The sequence below is a fragment of the Monopterus albus genome, unplaced genomic scaffold, assembly GCF_001952655.1.
Source record: "Monopterus albus unplaced genomic scaffold, M_albus_1.0 scaffold65.1, whole genome shotgun sequence".
Lineage (NCBI taxonomy): Eukaryota > Metazoa > Chordata > Actinopteri > Synbranchiformes > Synbranchidae > Monopterus > Monopterus albus.
The window spans coordinates 3396519-3407893 of NW_018127945.1; the positions used below are offsets into that span (position 1 = coordinate 3396519).

General features: G+C 41.6%; 1 protein-coding gene across 1 annotated transcript in view; it reads right to left on the minus strand.

The window, feature by feature from the left end:
* The window catches only part of n4bp1 (nedd4 binding protein 1), a 23619-nt gene that overhangs the window by 2335 nt on the left and 9909 nt on the right, over positions 1 to 11375 (minus strand). The window contains exons 9-11 of the mRNA XM_020604381.1: positions 8417 to 8547; positions 5449 to 5545; positions 4825 to 4932 (exon numbers count right to left, since the gene is read on the minus strand). Coding sequence (XP_020460037.1) covers positions 4825 to 4932; positions 5449 to 5545; positions 8417 to 8547 — 336 coding nt within the window. The remainder of the gene's footprint in view (positions 1 to 4824; positions 4933 to 5448; positions 5546 to 8416; positions 8548 to 11375) is intronic.

Sequence of the window (11375 nt, forward strand, 5' to 3'; positions counted from 1 at the left end):
TAATATTTATTGACAATGAAGTGGAAAAGCAAAGGAATACAAAGTTTTATTTAGGTCCTGCACACTCAAACTGGGGTCACATGACCGACAAAAGTAGTACATACAGCTGCTCTTATGTGGAATATTCTGGAGAGTGAACTAAAACCTCAGTCACTAGTTTCACTGAGTAAACTGAATTCCTCTGTCTATGAACAGATAGACACAAACTCCTGGTAATGTGGCAATCTCACAAATTAACACAAATATAACTAATGTCAGCATTATTTCTTTGTGTTGTTAGGTATTTTTAGTCCGATAGATATTGGATAGATACTTTATGTATTAGAAATGTTTAGTGGAGATAGGATGTCTAGTTAGACTGTTAAATGCTTAGGCATGCTTATGAGTTTCTACAGGGTACATCTGGTCAAGGATAACTAGAGAGAAGAGTTGATGACTGTCAGCAGACAGGGTGTTTAATATTATTATTATGATGTGTATAACTGTAGCCTTAGCCATAATATGTTCTTATGTTTAAGTCACGACATGTTACTAGAAGTCGTGAGAATGTTTTTAGCTACACACCACTTAACCAACAGACACACACACACATTGATTTACTTCATGTTTTGACTACTGCTATGGCCAGCTGCAGAGCTGGTAACAGAGACGTCTCGGTTGACGTTTCTGTGTAGTATGGGGCTAGCCCAACCGAGGGGATATAATGTATAGGCCTGGTGGGTTCAGGGTCTTTCATCTTACATCTGCCTGTGAGCAGTTTGGAGGTGCAAGATACCTGAGCGTGTAATGTTAATTTTACCTGTGATCCTTTGAATAAATCAGCACTGTTTTGAAGTTACTTGGACTGTCTCATCTCTCAGAGTTAGCATTGGTAAAAAGTACCGGGTACAACAGTGTGATGTCTAACCCCAAGATATTTTTTACAAATTTGTTTTTAACCAGTCACCAATATTAGAGCACAGTAGAATAAAATACAATGTTAAGGAAATCTGATGATTTACTTTGAAAATTATTTCATTGTGAATCACATACCTACAGAGTCAGGTCTGTATCTAAAAATGGATCTGACAAGTGAAAGGCATCGAGATCTGGTGCCTCAAAAAAAAATAAAATCTTCTCCAGTGTTGTCACAATACTGGAATTTCAAACTTTAATGCAATACTTTGAAAAATAGATACTGAATACCATGTTTGATAACATGGGGAAAAATTGGCACCCAATAGGACATAAAATTTGACTTCTTAATTTAACAAATAAGTATAAAAAGGCTACAACATGACGAGGTGCAACTTTTCTTTTCATGGCTAGTAGCAGAGAACAGCAGAATGACTTGATGGTGACCTTGGTTACTCGTGCTCTCTTGTGTCTGTTGTTTTTCTTTGTTTTCTCGGTCTTTTGCAACCCATCCTGGATTACTTTTACCAGAGAAGAACTGTTAAATATCGGACAACTCACACCAAACTACCTTCCTCTGATTTTTGTGAACGAAGAATGCTGTGTGGACATTCTGATCGGAGGTGCAGCTGCCATATACAGAACCTGGAAAAACGCCGCCGTGGCAAGCGAGCGGGCGCCTTGGTGAGGCTACGCCAGAGAGGGACCTGGACTCCACTCCCGTCTATCCACCTAGCAAACCTCCGCTCCCTGATCAACAAGACAGATGAAATTCTTCTTGTCAACAGGACTAACTCTGACTTTGCACGCTCTGCTGCTTTGTGCTACACGGAGACCTGACTGAGCGACTCGATCGTGGACAGCACGATACAAGTACTGGGCTTCCAGGTGTACAGAGCGGATCAGGTAACGGAGCTGTCCAGGAAAATGAGAGAAGGTGGAATCTGCTTCTACATAAATGAAGGTCGGTGCACAGATGTCAGAGTGCTACAGAGGACATGTAACACAGACTCAGAGACTCTTTTTATCAACTGCAAACTCTTCTATTCTCCCCGAGAATTTTCGAGTTTCATGCTGGTGGGTGTCTATTTAAAGCCGCAGGCCCACGCTAGCGCATTACAGCTCCTGGCGGAACAGATAACTAGCCTGGAGCTAGAACATCCCGACTCTCCATTCATTGCTCTAGGGAACTTTAACAGAGCAAATCTGACCCACGAACTGCCCAAATACAGACAGCACATTACCTGTCCCACCAGGGACAAAAATCACACTGGACCACTGCTACACAACAATAAAAGACGCCTATCACTCTGTCCCCCGTACAGCCCTCAGGCTCTCAGATCACTGTATGGTCCATCTTATTCCAACCTACAGGCAGAAACTTAAAGCTGCGAAGCCTGTGGTCAAAACAGTGAAGAGCTGGATTGAGGAGCTTATACAAAGTCAGAGCTATAGGCCTGCTTTGACTGCACAGACTGGAGTGTATTTGAGACTGCAGCTACAGACCTGGATGAACTCACTGACAATGTCACATCTTATATCAGCTTTTGGGAGGATGTGTGCGTGCCCAAAAAGACCTTCTGCACATACAACAACAACAAGCCCTGGTTTACAGCAAGATTCAAGCAGCTTCGTCGTGCCAAAGAGGAGGCTTACAGAAGTGGGAACAGGATTCTGTACAGCCAGGCCAGGAACACACTGACAAGGGAGATCAGAGCAGCAAAGAGGAGCTACTCTGAAAAGCTGAAAGCTCAGGTTTCAGCCAATGACTCCTCGTCTGTGTGGAGAAGCCCAAAAAGCATCACTGGCTATAGGAAGCCATCCCCCCCTACTGTGGAGGCCTGTCAACTAGCAGATGACCTGAATGTGTTCTACTGCAGGTTTGACAAACACTCCACCCCACCCTCCCCACCTCAGACCCAGCAGCTGCTCCCCTGACAATCACCATCCTTCCCTTCAGCACCCCACCTCTAACGATCTGTGAAAAGGATGTGCGCGGCCTCTTTAAAAAACAAAGGATCAGAAAGGCACCAGGCCCAGATGGTGTGACCCCCTCCTGCCTGAAAGTGTGTGCTGATCAGCTGGCCCCCATCTTCACACTCATCTTCAACAGGTCACTGGAGCTGTGTGAAGTCCCCTCCTGCTTCAAACGCTCCACCATCATCCCAGTCCCCAAGAAAACCTGGACTGGACTGAACCACTACGGACCTGTCGCCCTGACATCTGTAGTTATGAAGTCCTTTGAAAGACTGGTATTGGCCCACCTGAAGGACACCGTAGACCCCCTGCTAGACCCCCTGCAGTTCGCCTACCGGGCAAACAGGTCAGTGGGCGATGCAATTAACATGGCACTACATTACATCGTGCAACACCTCGACTCCCCAGGGACCTATGCACGGGCCCTCTTTGTGGACTTTCAGCTCAGCATTCAACACCATCATCCCGGACATCCTCCACTCCAAACTGACCCAGTTCACTGTGCCTGCCCCCACCTGTCAGTGGATTACCTGACAGACAGGAAGCAGCAGGTGAGGCTGAGGATGTGTGCTCTCCCCTCTACTGTTTTCACTCTACACCAACGACTGCATCTTGAAGGACCCCTCTGTCAAGCTGCTAAAGTTGGCTGATGAGACAACGGTCACTGGTCTCATCTGAGACGCTGATGAGTCATCCTATAGACGGGAGGTTACGCAGCTAATCCTGTGGTGTAGCCGCAACAACCTGGAGCTGAACATGCTCAGAACAGTGGAGATGACAGTGGACTTCAGGAAGAACCCTCCCACCTTACCCCCACTCACCATACTTGGCAGCACTGTACCATCAGTAAAGTCCTACAAGTTCCTGGGCTCCACTATCTCCCGGGACCTGAAGTGGATGTCCAACATCAGGACCATCACCAAGAAGGCACAGCAGAGGATGTACTTCCTGCACCAGCTCAGGAAGTTTGACCCACGGGTCAAAAGGAGGGCAGAGAGGATCACTGCTGACCCCTCACACCCTGGACACAACCTGTTTGAACCCCTCCCCTCTGGACGGCGTTACACTGTGCACCAAGACAACCAGGCACAGGGACCGTTTCTTCCCCCAGGCCGTCACTCTGATTAACACTTAACCAATGACAGTATGACTGGACAATAACCCTCAGTGCAATACCTGTCAATATACCTCGTACAGATTATACAGATTTGTACAGGTCTCTAGTTTTAAGTACTCTGTTTTTATTTATTTTTATGTCATTTCAATGGGCATTCCTTTGTCTGTCTGCATTGTTTACTGCCTGTTTATACTGCTTATTTTGTTATATTACACAGCCTTGCTGGTTATTGTTTACTTGGCCCTTGCATGGGGATATGTACATACACACTGAGAGCTGATGTACCAGAGTCAAATTCCTTGTGTGTCCGACACACCTGGCCAATAAAGCTGATTCTGAGTGTAGTACACATCAAATCAAATCAGCAAGGCACCTGAATGTTAGACACACCGGTTTGATTTGAATATCTGACCAATCATTTTTTGTACTTTGTCAGCTGGTATTGGTGTATGGCTACTATGAAAAATGAGTATATTTCAAACATTCAGAATTGATGTGTACCAAAAAATGATTTTTGGCAACACTATTTTCAGTAGGCATAAAAATAAGAGGTCAAACAAATCTTCTGTTCTGCTGTAACTTTTCCTCCTTTTGAACCTGAATTTGCTCTTCTTTGCTCTTCAGGTTTTGGTTGTTTTTCCTTTTAAGCACTACAAGACTGTTGATAAATATTGCAAATACTTGATCTGTATAAATACAAACTGTAAAAACCTGTCTAACATTCATCATCTTGTTGGCAGGCTGCCTCACTGGACTTTCCAGTATCATGTTTGGTAATGGAACTCTAAAACTGAATAACTGACTAACTGAGGTGTAAATATATAACAGGCAATCACCTCTCTTGGATGATTTTACGCCACGTGTCTGAGACGTTGACAAAGTCCCTCAGGTTGTCATTAGTTACGATGATGCCATCTGTTTTTTCTGCAAGGTGGAGCAGGAACCTGAAAGAGAGATACGGTGTATGGATTTTCCATGTGTTCAAAGGTCAGACATTGATTCCTAGTTCAGCCACTTCAGCCGACAGACTGCTGGAGGAACACCCTGCATGCCTCGTCAGGGTAACTGCTTTTTGCTGCCTCTTACGCAAAATGAGGACTGACACAGTTGCAAATAAATGCCAAGTTGCTCAGATTTTACTTTTAAAAAGTCACTGATAATATGTCACTTATTCATTAGATCTGTTCTCAAGCTAGTGAGCTTACTTATCTCTGTTAAACAAAAACAACATGATGGGGTTAAAGTAAGGGACACAGTGTTAGATATTTGTGTGGGAGGAGATAAGTTCATAATGAAACCAAAGTATCTAGAGATACTGTAGCTGTGTGTTTAAGTCCCTGGCTCTGGAGAAGCACATGGTCCCCCACTGCTTGTGTCAGCACCACTAGCAGCATATCAAGTACTAAAAATTGGTGTAGTCTCATCCATAAGTGATGTCTGATTGAAGACTGTGTGTATACCTGTCGTCATGTGAAGATATCCTCTGGCCACAGACCTCTCTGGAGGGAGTGAAGGAGAGCAGCCTCAGGTCTTCTAGCTGGTTTAAAAAATGTTGTTCTGTAATCATATAACATTTATATTAATATTTAATGACAATGAAGTAGAAGGGAACACACATACATGCACACACAGGTTTATTTAGATCCTGTACACTCAAACTGGGACCACACAACCAACAAATGTAGCCAACAAATGTAACCAACCTAGCATAAATGACCTAGTCTTTTAGCATTAACTGATGGCTATTATTAAAATATATACACAACTCTAGCAGTTTGACAACATTGTTATAAGTTTTTATACTATAATGAATATGTTTAAGTAATACTGACATTTGAAATAATGTGTTTTTGTCTTTCTACTATGATGGCACAGATCAGATATTGAAATATGAATATTCATGACAGGTATACACTGATCAGCCATAACATTATGACCACCTGCCTAATACTGTTTACATAGGAGTCAATGCAGCAGTTGGTTGGCACTCGTGTCACTCTGCATCTCACTGTGCATCTTCTGTTAATCCATTTGCTTCCACAGTTCTACTGTCAGGAAGAGCACAGATTCAAGAAAAACTTATGTAAAAGGAGTGAAAACTGTGGTCATGAGGACAAGTTAAAGAGAATTTTTTAGACTAATCCAACAGCCTCACCACTCTAGATGTGATATCACCACTACAGCCCCTGACTCTTTCTCTCCATAGAGACCAATGGACAGTATTTCTCATTTTCAACCATTTTAACAAAGACTCAAATCAATTTTAATCTTTTGAAAAGTACAAAGTTTAATCTACAGTAGGTCAACCTCATCATCAGTGAGCCGTGGGCGTCCATGACCCTGTCTCCAGTTCACCATTTGTCCTTCCTTAGACACTGTTGGTAGGTACTAACCACTGCAGACCAACAACACCCACCAAGACCTGCAGTGTGGGAGATGCTCTGACCCAGTCATCTCACCATCACAGTTTGGCCCTTGTCAAAGTCACTCAGATCCTTATGCATGGCTGTTTTTCCTGCTTCCAACACATCAACTTTGAGGACTGAATGTTCACTTGCTGCCTAATATACCCCACACACTGACAAGTGCCACTGTAACGAGATAATCACCTTTCAGTGGTTATAATGTTATGCCTGATCGGTGTATATCTCAGATTAGGTTGGCTTGCTACATGTTTAGATCGTTTCTCTCATGATGGTTTTCAAATTTGAACATTTTTGCATTGATTATATTCAGTCATGTTCTACTGCTTTGTCAAACCACACACAGGTAAATGAATGCATAAGTTCTCAGGTTCATTAACAAGCTTTTCCAATTTTTTCCCCCTATTTGCTGTAGATAACTTGTATATTTCTCAGGGTTAATTTTGTTCATCTTTACTGTTAAGCAGGCAAACAAGCTAGAAGGGCTACCAAAACTGTCTAGAGTGTTGCTGTGAGAGAGTCTCTGCTCAAAGATGCACATTTGAGCAAATCTTGGTTCAAAATAATATGGCTTTATTGGCAAATGTTTGGAAATTAAAACTCATTCAATTCAGAATTTTTAAATCTAAAACTGTGATGAACTGAGCAATTGCCAGGTGATATATTTTCATTAGATTTTCAGCTTAGTTGTGTATAACCTCATTCCCAATAAAAAGTTGGGACGCTGTGTAAATTGTAAATAAAACCTTGGTGGAATTTGTTGAAAACCCCCTTTACCCCAAATTCATTTGGTAATAGTGCAAAGATAATATATTTAGTGTTCAAATTAAGATATTTTAGGTCAGCATCATGACTGGGTATAAAAACAGTATCCCAGAGAGACAGTCTTTTAATAAAGATGCAGTGAATTTCACCACTCTGTGTGCCAAACCATTCAACAACTTAAGAATAACATTTATCAACGTAAAAGTACAAAGAATTTGGAGATTTCATCATCTATGGTATAGAATACTATTAAAAGATTCAGAGAATCCAGAGAAGTCTCTGTAAGCTGGCCATGATCTTCTGGCCCTTAGGTGATGCTGCATTAAAAACAGACATGATTCTGTGGTGGAAATCACTCATGAGCTCAGGAACACCTCTGAAAACCACAGTCAGTGAACACAGTTCATCACTGCATCCACAAATCCAAGTTAAACCTCTAGCATGCAAAGAAAAACAAAACAAAAAACTATATATAAACATGATCCAGATACATTGGCACCTTTTCTGGTCTCGGGCTCATTGAGGTGAAGTGGAAAACTGTCCTGGCCAAAATTTGAAACTCTTTTTGGAAATCATGGATGCCGTGTCCTCCGAGTTAAAGAGGAGTGAGACTATCCAGCTTGTTATCAGCATACAGTTCAAAAACCAAATCCATGATAGCATGGGGGGTGCACACAGGGGTACATGGGTAATTCGCACATCTGTGAAGGCACCTTTAATACTAAACAATATGTACAGGTTTTAAGGCAATATATGCTGCCATCCAGATGATGTCTTTTTCATAGAAGGCTTTATTTATTTCAGCAAGACAACACCAAACCACATTCTGCAAATATTCCAACAGCATGGCTTTGTAATAAGAGTCTGGGTGCTAAGCTGGCCTGCCTGCAGTCCAGATGTGTCATTCACTAAAAATATTTAGTGCATTATTAATTGAGAAATACAACAAAAGAGGTCCCGACCTGTCAAGCAGCTGAAATCCTGTATCAAACAAAATTGAATCAGTTGGTTTGCTCAGTTCCAAAATGCTTAGTGCTGTTACAAGAAGAGGTCATGCAACACAGTGGTAAAAATGCGCACACGTGCACACACACAGTCTTAAGTCCTAAAGGCAGCCCCTTAACCTGTTAATCATGGCTTCATTTCAGATACATGTTGCACTAAAAAGCCAAAACAAAGAAAAACATATCACTCTACTAGTACTTGTAGAGTGTGCTGTATACATATGCAGCATGTGTACCTGTTGTGAGTCGGTCTCTCTTCTGCCGCCACTGAGGGACAAATACAGTGATCTCTCTGTGGCCCCTCCTCCAAAATGTCTCCACAGCCAGTGCGATGCCTCGACAAGAGAAGAAGCGATGAAGGCCGTGACTGCAGAGATAAGGAAGGAAAGAGAGCGACACAATGAGAAGCAGAAACAGACGGACAACAGGATATATTAAGAATATGTTCGAAAGCACCGCAGTTTGTATACTTATTAAGCTAATTTGTTATTAGCCATGACATAACTGGTCCACATATTAAAGAGTGTTTTTTCCCACTGTAACTGTTTTAAAGATGGGTGTTTCAGCTATCAGTTCAACTCATGTTATAGCAGGCCACCACATCAAATTTTGAGCTAAGTTTTACCTTGCCTAAAAATGACTCTGGTCAGTTGCATACAGTGATGAAGAAAGATTTTAAGTTTAGGAAAATAAGAGTCCCAGTACTGGATACTCTGGGTTGAGATATCAGAATCATATCAGGACAGAAAAAGTTGGATTGGTGTATCCTTATATACTACTGTACATCACCACAAGTGATGTTTAATAGCCAAATCAAAATACCACCTAAACACACACAGACATACTGAATGTCACACCATCAGCTGACCCAGATTGTTGGAGGTGACGTGCACAGTCTGTACATGCAGACCAGACAGCTGTAATACAAACCACAAACAAACGCAATCAGAGAAGAGAAACTCCCTGAGAGCAGCAAAAACCCGCGTGCATTCTGCCATCAGCCGTAGACCCACCCAACACTGACCTCCTTTAATAAAGTAAATTCTGCTTTATTACTCCAGCTCAAAAAACCTGCCACTAGACATCACCTCAGAATAAAGACATCTGTCTTTTTATCACTGATAATCATTGTAACTATTTTTATGTAGGGGAACTCACTTCATGAACAGGATCATTTTCAGGGGAAATGTCTGACAGCTCAACTTGATATGTTAGCAGGTAAATATGAGGAATCAAAAGGCTCAGAAATGACTAAAAACTTTCCGAAATGGTCAGTGTTACTTTATGAATTGAACTTCTGCTCATTGTTTATTTCTTGATGAGGATATCGTGTGAATTTCTGTCAGCGAGTTATGTGCTGGTTACTTCCTTGATCAGCAATCTGGCCTCACATTAGCTGTGATAACAGGCACATATACAGCAAATAGCTTTGTGTGGCTGCTCATTACACTCCACAGTGTTGTGATAAACATTTAACACATCTCCAGCAACGGGATGTAGGTGATGTGATGCAATAACCTAAAGTAAGGCTTTGTCTGTTGATGAGGTGGAAAAATACAGCGCAAACATTATTAGTCTCAACATGAATCCATGCAAAAAAAACAAAACAAAACAAGTGAACTGTGGAGTCAGTGGAACAGTTCTTTTTTAAAGCCTGATGCTTGCTGATGCTTGTGTATGCGACCATTGATGGTGACATCACTGTGGAAAAAAACAAAAACAAACAGGTTTCTTACACACTGTCCCAACACACCTGACTATAAGCTTGTTTGCTGTGATATGGCATCACAATCACCAGCAAAAGCTGGAGAACACGCACAACAAGGGAAGTTCCAGTGAGTGTTGAAAGAGAAAGTAATGACACCACAGCAGTGAGACATGCAACCAGTAAAATCACCATGGGAACCTGAATCATAACCTCACGAGGACATCAATCTCAGAGCTTGTTAGATTCACTTCAAATACTCCAACGACATCTTTCAGGATATATCCTAATCCGCAAACATGCAATTCGGCCATCATCATCATCATCAATTTAAAGCAGTTGTGGCCTTTTGTTCCTTTATTTAAAAAAAAAAAACTACAAAAAAACAAAAAAAAAAAACAAAAACAAAAATTGAATTACAGATCCATGAAGATTTTAAGAAAATTGTTAAAATTAAAATTTTTACTCCTACAGATAAAAAAAGTAAGTAGCATGGTTTTACCTTGCATTGCCTAACAAATACAGTGACGACGAAATCTTTTGATTGTTCATCCTGTATGATACATGCAGAAGTAGAAGTGACTCGTGCTCTTCCGGTAAGGGACGAGGGAGGACAAAAGGAAAGACGGAGGAAGAGTGGGAGTGACCCTAAACGTGAACGGAAGTGGCTGAAAAAGTGAGAAATCGAGATGAGGTCATCTGGGATGACAGCATAGAGTGAGACAAAACGGCTACACTGTATCCATCCTTCTTTGTGTGATAAACACAGAAAAGCAAAGGACATATTTTTTTGGATAAAACAGAAAATCTGAAATGAGAGATTTTTACTAGAAAAGGACGTTCTTCTCGAAAACACCCCTGTAGTACTCTACTCCCACACATCGATATTTTATTTTGTTGTCACAACTGTTTCGTTCTGCCAGACACACACACACACACAGATGATGAGTAATGACACCGTCAATATGTGGGCTAAGTTTTGGTGCACCTACACGATATGGGCTGTAGCAGCAACCTACGCACTTTAACAGATGGTTCATTTAGAATATGACTATGCTGTGTATGTTTGACCTTAACTGATGATGGCAATGTTGATGGGAAGGGTGATAGCTTCAATAGTAAAAGGAAAAACGTGGTGCATGTGCTATAGGTGTGGGAAGTAGCAACATTCAAAACAAATAATGCCACCACAGGTCATTACACTCATACTGGTAAGAAATGCTCAGTCTGAGTCGGAAGAAACAGATGTGCTGTGACTGACTGACATACACTTATTCCCTTTTACCTGGCATTTTGTCTTTGTAATGTTCAGAGAAACTGATGAGTGACTGTATAAAGATAATTAAATCATCACAGTAGCAACCAGGCCAATGGAAATAGTTACAGCTTTGGTAACAATACACCCCAGTCTACACTGATCTGTGGGCTGTTACTGCATTGCTGTGGTGACAGTTCTTGCTCCAGGGGCCATCATGTGCTTTGCATCTTGT